At 39.5% G+C, this 13,056-nt stretch overlaps 2 protein-coding genes across 5 annotated transcripts in view; one reads left to right on the top strand and one right to left on the bottom strand.

Moving 5' to 3' along the window:
* LOC6539779 (adenylyl cyclase 78C) overlaps positions 1-9,304 on the bottom strand; it is a 31,247-nt gene extending 21,943 nt beyond the window's left edge. For 3 of the 4 annotated variants that reach the window (XM_039373640.1, XM_039373641.2, XM_002086632.4), the window contains exon 1: positions 8,614-9,302. The gene's annotated coding sequence lies outside the window, so the exon portion shown is untranslated. Of the gene's footprint in view, positions 1-8,613 lie in introns of all 4 variants that reach the window. The other variant, XM_039373638.1, reaches the window with a different exon arrangement.
* A 1,515-nt stretch (positions 9,305-10,819) lies between these two features.
* Positions 10,820-12,852, top strand: LOC6539780 (asparagine synthetase [glutamine-hydrolyzing] 1). Its single transcript, XM_002086633.3, has one exon. The coding sequence runs from the start codon at positions 10,903-10,905 to the stop codon at positions 12,592-12,594; it is 1,692 nt and encodes a 563-aa protein (XP_002086669.2). The 5' UTR covers positions 10,820-10,902; the 3' UTR covers positions 12,595-12,852.
* Positions 12,853-13,056: the final 204 nt, after the last annotated feature.

Raw genomic sequence — 13,056 nt, 5'->3', positions numbered from 1 at the left:
AAAAAAAAGTTTGCGGGCTGGGTCAAAATGTCAAACACATCGATTTATGTGGCACCTTGAAAATACTTTTTATGGTGCATAGAAAAACAAACACTTGAATGGGTAAAAATTAAATAATGTGTTAAAATATACATATGATTTTTGATGATAACCCTATGAATATATGTATTATTGGAGATATTAATGATTCCAAATGGTAAGCAACTGTCATTAAAGGTACATACTCGTACATACTGACTAAAATCATATATCTCTTTTTTGTGGGTATGCAATTTTCACCCGTGTATCCTGTTTGTTTTGGGCGAAACAGTTTGCAGCATCACGCGGCTGAAAAGAATTAAGTTTCTGATTCCTGTCGGCCCCAGCGACTCAACTACTCATCTTGCTAAAAGGGCAGTGGAGTGGTACTGCTGCGAAGGACCTGCAGCTTGCTCTTTGGATCTCCGAGCCCTTTGCTCCTTTCGCCGCTTGCCGCACGCTTTCGCCATAAGCCACCGATTTATGTTGGACGAAGGGAGCGATGAGCAAACAAACGGACCACAGATCCTGCAATCCGAGTGCTCCTTGCCTTTGTTTATCCTGCTGCCAGGTTGCACCTTGCATATCCTTGCACTCTGACACTCGCGCTTATGAATAAGCGTTTACTGTCCTGCAGTTCCAGTTACTGGCCCAGTTACCGGGCAATTATGCGCTTCCTAAAAATAAATTAATGACCAACCGACAATACGGAGCAACCAGAGAGGAAGCAGAAACATTGGACACTCCCGCGAGTGAACTTTACCGGACCTTTTTAATTAATTACACGGCACGAGTCGCCAGCGAAAGAGTCTTTGATAAGTCGCAGCTAACAATGAAACAAACTTTTTACGATCGCCGTGAGACTGATTGCTAAATATATTGTTGTTGCCTTAATTAGTGCGATTAGAAGCCATTAGTCTTGACACTTTTTTTTCCAGAGTATGTGTGTAAAGACGGACAAAAAATAGAATATTTTACTTATGTATTATTGGAATATATTACTTGAATATAATATTATATTGAAATATAAACGTGCTTGAAAGCTTTTAATTTAAAAATAACGAAATATGTTAACTAATAAGCTAAATATAATATTAAAATTTAGACAAATCGAAATTATTTTCTAATTTGAAAATCAAATCTCATTTTAATGTTATGATAAACCAACCAGAAAAGCTAATATTTATTTCTAGATGTGTCCTTTATGCATTTATGAATAATTGGAACCTCAAAATAACATTTTATAGTTTCAGGCAAGAGAAGCCGAATTTCCCTCTGGACTGCATTTTGATTTATATTAATAACATGCAAGCCACCTCCCCACTTTGGTCATATGCGGCGTATGAGCAATTTACCTGGCTGATCGTCCGAAATCGTTGCCTACTTTCGGGCGGTTTCTGCTTCTAGCGTCAATTTAAATGACCTTTCCACATTGATGAATTAAGATGGAATGGGGCAACAATATAATTTATTATTTAATGCGTTTCAATTTTAATTGCATGTGTCCGAACGACGGACTTAATAGAATTGAAAATGAATATTGCCCGCGAATGAATTGAATCAGATTCCAGGAGTTAAGTAAATTTTTGCGTGAAATACGTTAGTGTGTGTGTTGACAGGTGGCGACCAAAATAGCGAGAGTGTTTGTGTGTGTGCTTTTGCTTTGGCCAAACACATTTTTACATTTACCACGGAGCAATTTATTTTAATTTCCACACAAAATGCTTGCTAATCATGGCATTTGCTCGTTCACATTATGTGGTTGCAGCTCAGTTTTTGCAGCTTGTTCATTTTTGTTGCATGCATCAGCTGCAGCTGCATATTGCATGACTTTCCCTTAGAAATGTTTTCACCACTGCACTTTTGGGATTTTACATTTTATGCTTGTCATTGCCAATGAATCCAAAAGATTCCCAATATAGTGGTAACATTAGGGAATAACCCTGATAATGGCGGGCTAATAAATCATTTGTTTAACGATCATTCAATCATTATTTTTATATTCTCATATAAAACGTTTGTGTAAATCTTTTTATTTACTGTAACTCAAATAGCAAACGACAGGGCGGAAATAAAATTCTTACCCGCCCAAATTGTTTGCACTAAAAGAAAAGAAAAGCCCCTCTTTTTACGAGACACCGGTTCAAAGGGTGTAACACCTGGTGGGGTGGGGAATATTAAAGTTTAATTCCACAACAAAGCCGTAAAAACGAAACAGGAAACATATACCCACAGGCCACATCAAACGCGCTGCACTAAGCCAGCCATCTCACTTTGTATCCTGTTCGTGCACCAGAAAACAAATGAAATCTACATGAGTTTTTTAATATATTTTTTTGACATGGAAAATGTATAAGATATACTAGTAATAGCATAAATATTAAAATATCTCTACCCAATGCATATTGCAGTGCTGTACAGCTATGAAAAAATCAGTATAAGCTGATTTTAATGTTAATATTAATGTTTTTGATGTTTCGGAATAGATAATTCAAGATAATTTCAAAAATGATTAAAATAAAAAAATACTAAAATCCCTACTTATTATTATATGAACCATAATTGTTTCTAAATAAAATATATATTCATATTATGATCTTAATAATAGATATTTGTCTCTGTGTAAACTCCCCCTCTTCATTCTGAAACGCATACACATAAACTGATAACCCCTTTGTGTTTCGAAAATGCTGCTGTGCAATGTGAAATATTTGAAAATAAAATATGCTCTACGTTTCGGCCGGGCTAAAAGCAAATGCGAGGCACAGAGAATGGGCCAACGACAAACTGGGAAAAATGTAGCATAAATTAAGCGGAGAACAAACGCTGGAACATTGGCAGAGAGTGGGTTATCCTCTGGACCATCAGCAGCTGACTTTGAGTGACGTTGAAGCGTGTCTTAATTATGATTAAAAAACAGGGAATTAAATGGTTTGTGTTTAGCCTTAATGTCTACATTGCCATTACGCCCCCTACCCGTGAAAGCCGCTTCCCTAGCTGGAAAATTAATGAAAACCGTTGTGAGTTTCAATTATGTTTTCGTATTTTCTTGCCACCTTCCCCACTTTACCATCTGTTTCCCCTTTTCGCTCTGTTTGGACAATGACAAACTACTTGCATGTGTGTGCTGTTTACTTTTCTTTCGGCTATGAAAATTATTATCTTCCCATTAATTTTGCTCTCTCGGTAGCAGGAGATTTTATCAAAAATTAACTCATTGTGTGTTTTTAATTATTCAATTATTATGACTTTACGGCTGTTTGCCTTGGCAGCCGTTTCCCATTTTTTCGCCCAATTTATATGGCCCCAACTCATTTAGGCGTATTTTTTCATAGCCGCAGCAAAAACATTTATCGGCCAAGTGAGCAAACAAGTGGCAAAATGGGAAGATCTTCCAAGTGCGATAAACGACAACTATTTTTGCTTCTACACTGTTTACCGAGAAAGACGAGAATACGTGTGCTGCGTTTGTAGCATTGTTCCAAGGGGTAAACCATCATCGAATGGCAACCATAACTTGTTGAAGGACTCTGGAACTTCGGTGGCAACAATGTTGGACAGCGAAGTTACCAAACTTTCTAAACATTTGAACTGACTTAGAGTCGGGGAAAACATAGGGCATGTTCGACGGCATTTACAAGTTGCATACACAAAGTTGTCACAAGAAAGGGGCTTAAGGTGCGATGTTTATTTTATGTTTTTTACTGCAAGTTGGACGGAAAAAGAAGGTCTTTCTAAGAGTTTTTTTCCATAGTTATAAACACTATGGTTTGAGGTACATAAACTTAAAAATTAAAAGATTTGAATGCTACAAATGAATTTTAAAAATCTTATTTTCTACTTATTTATTATTTAAATTATATTCGGGTTTAAACCAATCTTTTTAACTTATTAAAATATATAATTTAAATACTTTTGGTAAAAGTCATTAATTTTTGGCTAATTTTTTCTTGATTTTTTTAGACCCCATGGTAAGCTCTTAAAAGAGTTTGAGTTTGAATTCTACATGTATTTAGATTATAGTGCCCTACTGAAAGGGAGCTCTCTGCATAATTTCCCTTGATTGTCCACATACGAGTATATCCCAGTGCACTTGAAAGTGCAGTTAAAACTCCGTATTTGTCAACTAGTTTGCGTTTTATTGTTTGCCACTTCAGCAAACAAGCCCCCCTGTTTTTAACCCCCTTTTAACCCGAATGCAGACTGCGATGTCGCCACTTTGTGCAAAGCAAATAAATAGCAAAGTGAATAAAGTGAATTTTTATCAGCTTCACAAGTAAATAGACAGCACGATATTCTTGGCAAACGCCCCACAACGTTTTACTGCAGATTTGTTTTTTTTTTCTTAATATTTGTACTCGTTTACTGTGTTTGGAAATTGTACATTTTAATGTTCCACATATGAATGGATTTCACTCTTGTTGTTGCCCATTTAAACTGAAAAAGAGTGGGATACTGGGGGTAAACAAAACCGAGAAGAAAGCAAAGTCAACCAACTAAAAATGTATGCGTTTAATTATGTATCAGTATCTGTATCGTTGTACTTTGAACAATTCGCAAGCGAGAATTTTATTTTATCACTTTTTTGTAGTTTTCTGCTTGGCTGGCGAACAGTGAGTCATTCCGAGGTTTTATATTATGACACTCCGCTTAAATGGATTTTGTTTTCGGTACCTTATAAGGCAGCCAAAGCCATTACAATCCGCCAGATCAGGCCAAGTCCATATCCACAACTCGCATTAGCCACACGGGGTATGCTGTTTAGTGCCACTAAATCTTGGTATTAAGTTGGCTTAGCAAATTATTGGTTTGGAAATCAATATTTCTGACACCTCATGTGATGGACTAGCCAGAAAAAGTTTCCTTCAATGTGTGAATTTGTTTTTACAATTTGTTTATGTTCTGTTCATGGGCTTTTTGAATTTTATCTATTCCCAGGCAGCTTAAGTGATTTCTGGGGCAGACTTTTGTCTGATTTATTTGTCCAACGACTAAACGGTCAAATTTTTGGGGCAGGGGCAAGAAAAATTGAGTCTGCCAAAACCGCCAGGCAAATTGTTGGGTGAAAGTTTTCCCTCGGTTGTTGCAATTTTTCCGGGTGTTTTGCTTTGTTTTGGTTTGGCTTCCTCCTCCTCGTTTTCGATTGCAGCGCAGCCTTGGCAGCAATTTGACAGACATAAACAATAGGGGAACTATGTTCACGGCGGTACAATCGTAGATGGATTTATCCACAGAGGAATTCCAAATGCTCTAATGCGGCAATGTAAAGGTATTTTAAAATAAGTTAATATAAACAATTTGTGGCTGTTAGTTTCAAATGAATGCTTTCTGCACAGTTAATTAACCAACTAAGTACTCAACATTCGCCAATAATACATTCACCCACATTTATATATCACATTCAATGTTATTAAAAAAAGGACTCATAAAAATTACAGGCTGCAAGTTTCGATCACTGTTTTTATACTCGTTCGATTTGGATCGCCTATACCAATCTGACCACAGTTGTATTGGAACTAAAGTCAACATTTTGACCGGCTACCCTGCCAAATTGGTGTGTAGTTTTCACTTTGGCAGTATCCTCCAGCCGGGATTAAAAGCAATTGTTGGCTTTGTGGCCGATGCAGCCACAAGTTTTGAGCCCGGCCAAATCTAGGCTGTAATATTTGTGCCGCTGCCAAGAGCCAAGTAGAAAGTAACAGCAACTAGGACAATTAGCACAGCCAAAACTGCTGGGCCATAAGTTTCCGTTGGCAAGACAACGCACACAAAAGTGAACCAAGTTCTGTCGTCTGGGGAGCGGTGTGTCAAGTACCTCTTTGTGTTCCAAATCCCCATATTTTCCGTTGTTTCGAAAAACTTGCAAGAGTCTAGTCAAGATGAAACTAAATTAAATGCGGCTGAGGGGACAATTATTCTGCCATTTATCTCTCATATGGCATAAAGTTACAGAAAGTTATCTTTTTGAACTCGCTTTGAGCTGCTTAGCGACACGTGGCCTCCTTCTTTGCTGAGGTGAACTTTTTAGCCTAGGATGCGGTGTAAAGTACAACAAGCATTCGCCCGACGGATACTTTACTCTTACTTACTTGTCGGGGCGGGGGCATATTAAATTTCCATCGCCACTCCATCGTCGGAAAGTTGAATGAATGTTGTTTTCAAGGCCCTCTTCCATTGAATTGCCTCCCTGGAGGCCCGGCGCGAATTGAATTAAATTGTGTGATTGAAGCATAAATAAATTCATTAAATACTTTGCCAAGATGCCATAAAAGCTGCCAAGTGATGTTCTTCCAGCCTAATGTTTAAGGCATTCGATCGGATTTCCCCTCAACCGTTCAACAGGTCGTCGACGAAACCTTCAATAAAGAGAAGGACCAGAACTTGACCTTCCCAATGCGCCCTATTGATTCAATAATAAAAATAACTGCAGAACGTTTGTAATTCGCTTGTGTGCCTGTGTATATATTTGCTTGAGTATCTACCCATGGCTTTGGTCACTTTCTCATTGCAGCTTGCATCGTCTATCGAGTATCTTGTATCTCAATGTGAAGGCTGTCTCGCAGCTGCCTCATTATGGATGGATTTCAATTGGACTTGCGGATTGACAATGAAGCCAACTGCAATGGGCAGCCTATTGGACGCTCAACGAATGCGAGTGAGGTGTTTAGATAAATATGTGAGGCAAAGGTCCTGCCTCTATACGCAGGTAATGTTAGACTCTAAAAGGCTATTCAAATAACAAAGCTTCGCCACAAAATAAATATTATTAAGATAAAGTAGATATCCTCTCACAAGCCTATTCTAATTATATTTTTTAAGGACCCTATGTTTAAGTTCGTGACTTAAGTACTCAATAAAATGATTTTCTGACTGAACTAAAATACAATTGTAATTCTATTTAATTTGGTCCACTTTACCCTTCTATTTTTAATCAAATTTCTTATATACATATAAATAGCTCTTGTGTTTTTATTAAGCTCTTATTTAAAAAGTCCCTGCTTGTAGTGGGCTTAAATTAACTACATATTAGTCTCTGTCTGACCTTTCAGGCAGGTGTATCTTTTTTAAGCCCCTGTTTTTTTTTCCGTTCGCAACCAGCCGTTTATTATGCATCATTCTCATCAGCCGGGAGCCCAGTTAATTTCACCTTTCAGGTCCTAATCCCGCAGACAGAATGGTTCGGACTTAATGTCCGCACAAGCCAACAAGCTTGCCGGCATAATGCGTCAAATTGCTAATTAAGAACTGCAGCAGTGGCAAATTCTGCCCCGATTAGTGGGCATGTCATTAGGGTCCTGGTAAAAGGGAGCCGAAGTCTGGCCCAAAGAAGGGAAAGGGTCTGAGCTTGCGTGTTAAGATATTTGATTATGACAGACAACGGCACATACTGGCGCTCACACACACACACATATCAATTAGCAGAAGGCGTGTCCTTTTTTTGTGGGCCGAGAAGTAGACTACGCTACTGGTCACTCAACTATTAGTGCCGAAAACAGAATTTGTGTCACGTCACACTGACCCTAACAAAAAACAAAAGTAATTAAGAGCTTAAAGATAGCGACAGTCAGCGAGCGGACGATTAAAAATAGTCGGAATGGATGCTGCACACGCCTATTTTTAGGGTCACCCCGGGTCAATCACTCCACGCGGCTAGACACCAATGTGGTGGCAGAAGGTGGCCAAAGGGTCTAATCATCCCCAGATACGAGTGGGTCCTTAAAACCACCAATTTATTTGCGTTTTGCCCGCTGCGCACAAAGTTTTTTGGGCAGCTCACTGAGGCTGCAGTAATGTGAATTGATTTCCGCCGACTGCAAACAACACGGTTATCCATTTCTGTCGCATCCGTATCCGTATCCTTTCAGCATATCACACAACAACAAGCCAGCAATGCACTGTAAGAAAAAACTCAATTGCTGACCTACTGAATAAATTAAAGTGATTAAGAGACACTTTACATTGAAAATTATTATTATTTTAAATTATTAAGTTTAAATCTTTCTATAATGAAGTCCACAGTAATTATATGACTCAGATAATAATTATTTGCGATTACGGGCAACAGAATATTTTAGGCGTTCAAAATCAAAGAGAACTCTCGAAAGTTACTCATAAAATAATATGACTAAATGTATGAAACGAACTAAAACTGAACATTCAATATAAATGTTGTCTTTCATCAATATATTTTTTGAAGTGCATCTTTCCTCCGCGAATAACATTGTTAAAAACTTCCAGTTCGAATTTCACGCCAAAATACTTGGGAAAAATTGTTGATTTGATTTTGGCGATGTAAAAACTTTTTAATTAATTGGCCCCGACTTGGCAGTTGCTCTATCTGTCGGCGATTTTATGGCAATGCACATCTCGATCTGGAAAATGGGTCTTGGGCCATTTGAATTCGTTCAGCCAGCGAACGTGACCCAAAAGTTGGTGGCCCGTGTTTTGGCCATCTCACTTGGAATTCCGGAAACGGACGTGACAGTAATAGGTCATGCTCGATTCCCTTCGATTGTCGGGCTCGGTTCCAGTAAAACGTTTGTTGTATTTGATTTGGATTTGATATTTTTGAGTAGCTCATAAATTTACCCTCACCTTTCGTGTTGAAAGTTGTGTCCGTTTTTATGGTTTTTGGTTAACAACGCGTGCTAAACTTTGTTGATACAATTCGGAATTCCAAGATTGATAAGACGTTAATTTATTTTCCATTTCAAATTCATTTTTAGGGACTCTTTTATTGACTATATCTTACAGTCATATAATGATTGAGCTGTTACTTTTGTTTACAGCTGAAATTAAACTTGTGTTTGCGGCACTTATGTATTTAATTTTTATTTATTTTGAATTGCGCAGCACTATTTCGTAAATTTTATTTTTTTATTCAGTGAATGAGTTAAAACTTAACATGTTATATTTCACAAATTTTAAAAATCTTTTTCGTGACACTCTCATCATAAACTATTATGAAAATCTTTTGAACTTTACAGGCTTCCGCCTTGAGCCATTTAATTTTTACGCACAATTTCCGGCTGTGATACCCACGAAAATTCGCTTTGCAAATTTTGGCTTACCAGCCTCCATTTCGTCAACGTTACTCAATTTAAGATTCTTTTCAATTAATAGAATTTCAACTAATTACGAGCACTTAGCACCTTGACGGGCATTTTCGAAAGGGAAATTGATATCGAGGGGCGCGCGCCCATAAAAAGGACTTCCGATTCACGTCGCTGGCCGAATGACAATGCGTCGTATACGCAACTTCCTGCCGCACAGTGTCGCGTTCCATCGGCAACTGAATTGAAAGGCCGTTCGTTGCCGACGAAATGACTTGGAAGCAACAAGCGCGCACGCCAGAATTCCAGGAGCGGATTCGCGCAGCTCGGGTTATAAATCTCGGTTATTCACAGAGGCTCGCACCATCCACATTTGTTGTATGACATCACTGAACAAATTCGTCAGTGTTAGATGCGTAATTAAAACGTCTGCATAATTAAACACGGGAGATTTCTGTTTATCTGCGGCCACTTGACATATTTATCGCATGGACCGAAGTCGAAGTACGCGACTTGGAGCATAGGAAACCGAAACCACCTGTTGGCGTGGCGCCAGTTAGTTAACAGCGTGCTGTATTTCGGGGAGCTTTTCGGTAACATTCTGTTACTGCGGATGGTCAACAGATGTTACTGAGCTTTATTCAACGCCGGTAAAATCAGTTTCTTAGTTAAATAAATTGTACGGCCATTCAAAAAATCAACTATTTATTGCTTTCGTTGTGAATTTTTGTAATGTATATTGGCATTTATTGTTTAGTTTTGTCTCTTATTCAGAAACATAAATATATTAATAGCTAATTACAAATCAAATTAAATATTTTTGACTACTTATTTTAAATAACATTTATTTTTCATTACTATTTTATGTTACCACGCCCACTCTTACGTCCACAAACCCACAAAAAAAGGTGGGATTTTTCGTTTAAATAGTTTTGTAAATTTTTATTAAATTGCCATAAATTTCTCATCTGCACTTCCGAAATCTGAATATTGGGTATCTGATAGTCCGGAACTTACTTAAAGCTTTCTTTCTTGTTTTTAAATACATAGCCCTGGCATGCAGCCAAAAGCAAAATCGAGCAACAACGAGAAATTTTATCAAAATTTCATTTTTTAAATGCTAGCCTGCTGATACACACTTACTATGGTTTTAATACAAAGTATTTGCTCTAATTTTTTATTTCTTTCCAACACATAAGTCTTCTCAACAATAATATTAGACAAAATTCAAATTCAAATTTGTAGATATTTTATAACCCACATGGAAGTTCGCTTAAATTAATTATTATTATTTGATGGCTGAGGAGTTTAAGCACCCCAAAGCAGAGTAAATTGGGTGACGAAATCGTTGATAAAGAAAAATCAGCTGTGAGAGAAACTTGAAAGAGCGTTTTTAGAGAGTAAAAAACACACAGGTAAACAGAAAATTTACCGGCATATTTATAATCAGGTTTTTGTCCACGGACAGCTGTTGTACTTGCCATAAGATTTACACAAATGATGAAAGGGGGACTCATTCACAGTAATTTTCGATAGGATTCCTAATTTCAGGGAGTTGTTTCCCCCCAACAATGCTGGGTCTCAGATTTTATTTAGGAGGAGCGGGATTCTAGAAACCTGGTGGCGAAACTAGTAGCACGTGGAAATCAGCGTAGCTGCTGAGTGTAAGTGGAGAGAATAAAACAAGAGATGTTGCGAACATGAAATCTAGAGAGCATCGGCAATAAATAGGACTGCACGCCAGTAAAACGTTCAGTCAGTCTTCGGACTTTGCAAAGTGCGGCCCGCCTGGTTGTAAATTAAAAGTACTACATACAAAGTTAGGCGAAAAATGTGTGGTATATTTTCCATATTTTCGAGGAATGGGGAACCGATACCCACGCAAATCCTCCATGGCAGCAAACACAGTCTGAGGGAACTGGCCTATCGACAGAGTGGAAAGCAGCGGCATCGAGGTCCGGATTCCACGGGGGTCCATGTGATTCCCTCGGAAGGAGTGGCCATGGTTCATGAACGCCTGCGAATTGTGGGCGTGGAAATGGGCGATCAGCCATTCGTCTCTGAGGATGGCAACCTCATCCTGGTGGCCAACGGAGAAATCTACAACTATTTGGAGCTTTCCGCTGAGATTGCTAAGAAACGTGGCTCCTACAACCCCAAGAGCGATTGCCACGTAATACTGGAACTGTACGAGGATTACGGAAAGGATCTTTTGCAGTACATCACCGGCATGTTTGCTTTTGCCTTGTACGATAGGACGACCAAGGAAGTCCTTATTGCCCGAGATCCCTTTGGCATTATACCCATGTATGTGGGTGAGGATGCGGCGGGAAACCTTTGGGTGGCCTCGGAGATGAAGTGCCTGGTGGACTGCTGCTCCAAGGTGGAGACTTTCACACCTGGCGAGGCTCGCTTCGGAAAAGTTGGTGACCTTAAAACATGCTGGCAGTTTCAACAGTCTTGGATCAAGGAGGTGCCCACTCAAGCCTGCGATTTAGCTCTACTGCGAGCCAACTTGGAGTCTGCGGTGCGAAGTCATCTGCAGTGCGATGTTCACCTGGGAGCTCTGCTGTCCGGCGGAGTGGATTCCAGTCTTATAGCCTCCATAGCCACAAAGATAATGCGCGAAAGAGATCCCAACTTTCGACTGAAAACCTTTTCTGTGGGTCTAAAGGATGCACCCGACTTCCAGGCGGCCAGGAGTGTGGCCAAATATATAGACAGTGATCATAAGGAAATCATATTCGGGATCGACGAAGCTCTGGATGGCATCAGGGATATTGTCTATCACTTGGAAACGTATGATGTGACCACCGTGAGATGTAGTTTGCCCATGCTGTTACTGGCTAGATATATCAAGAGCACCGGCATCAAGATGATCCTCTCCGGCGAAGGAGCCGATGAGATCTTTGGAGGCTATTTATACTTTCACAAGGCCCCAGGCTACGAGGATTTCCACGAGGAGTTGGTGAAGAGAGTGCGCCAGCTGCATTTATCCGATTGTCTGCGGGCCAACAAGGTAGCCATGGCCAAGGGAGTGGAGCTGCGAGTGCCCTTTCTGGACACGGGGTTCGTTAACCATGTGATGCAAATCCGACCGGAGGATAAGATCCCCGGGCCCCTTAACAAATTCGGGGGAGAACAGCAAACGCGATTGGAAAAGTATATCTTGCGAGCCGCCTTTGCGGATAACTACCTGCCCGATGAAGTCCTCTGGCGCCAAAAGGAACAGTTCTCCGACGGTGTGGGATACGATTGGATCGACAGCATCCGCAGGGTGGCCACCAGCCATGTCAGCGATGAAGAATTCGCCGGAGCCGCCATACGGTTTCCCTTTAACACGCCCACCACCAAGGAGGCCTTCTACTATCGTTGCATTTTCGCTGAACAATTCCCCGGAGAATCGGCAGCCCGAACCGTAGTCAGATGGGTGCCACGCCTCGATTGGGGATGTCCGGAGGATCCATCCGGACGGGCACAGGCCGTTCACCAGTTCAAGTCTAGTCTGAAGAATTCCATTTAATTTCCACAATAAATTTTTTCAATTGGGAGTCAACTTGAGACGTTTTCAATTAATTTATATATTCATTTATATTTGAATTCACTATGCGATTCTGTACATCTGTGGGTGTTCGGTTACAAAAATATTGCCATATGCTGATCACCGACACGTGCGCCCCACTAGTCAACTAAGTATGAAGCCAGCTGGCGTCGACTACACTTGATATGCATTGTAATTAACATTGTCATATAGTAAATAAAACTGTCAATAAACTCATAATACATGGTTCTCGCTGCTATCTCTGAGATCATGTATGTATGTTTGAGTGCGCCTATTAAATGAGGCTTGATTACACACTTTTATTATTTGCATTTCCCCAGTATTTCATTATTTATAAATTTGTAAAAGTTAAACTTCGATTTTCACAGAGTGGAATACTTTAAATTAATTTGAGATCTATTTAAATTTTAAATTCAGATGGTA

Source organism: Drosophila yakuba, chromosome 3L (genome assembly GCF_016746365.2).
Source record: "Drosophila yakuba strain Tai18E2 chromosome 3L, Prin_Dyak_Tai18E2_2.1, whole genome shotgun sequence".
Lineage (NCBI taxonomy): Eukaryota > Metazoa > Arthropoda > Insecta > Diptera > Drosophilidae > Drosophila > Drosophila yakuba.
The sequence above is the reverse complement of the archived record's forward strand: the minus strand, read 5'-3'. Positions and strand labels throughout refer to the sequence as shown.

Bases quoted from the DNA above. Each gene is read 5' to 3' on its own strand.
- LOC6539780 (XM_002086633.3), top strand. From the start codon at position 10,903: ATGTGTGGTATATTTTCCATATTTTCGAGGAATGGGGAACCGATACCC.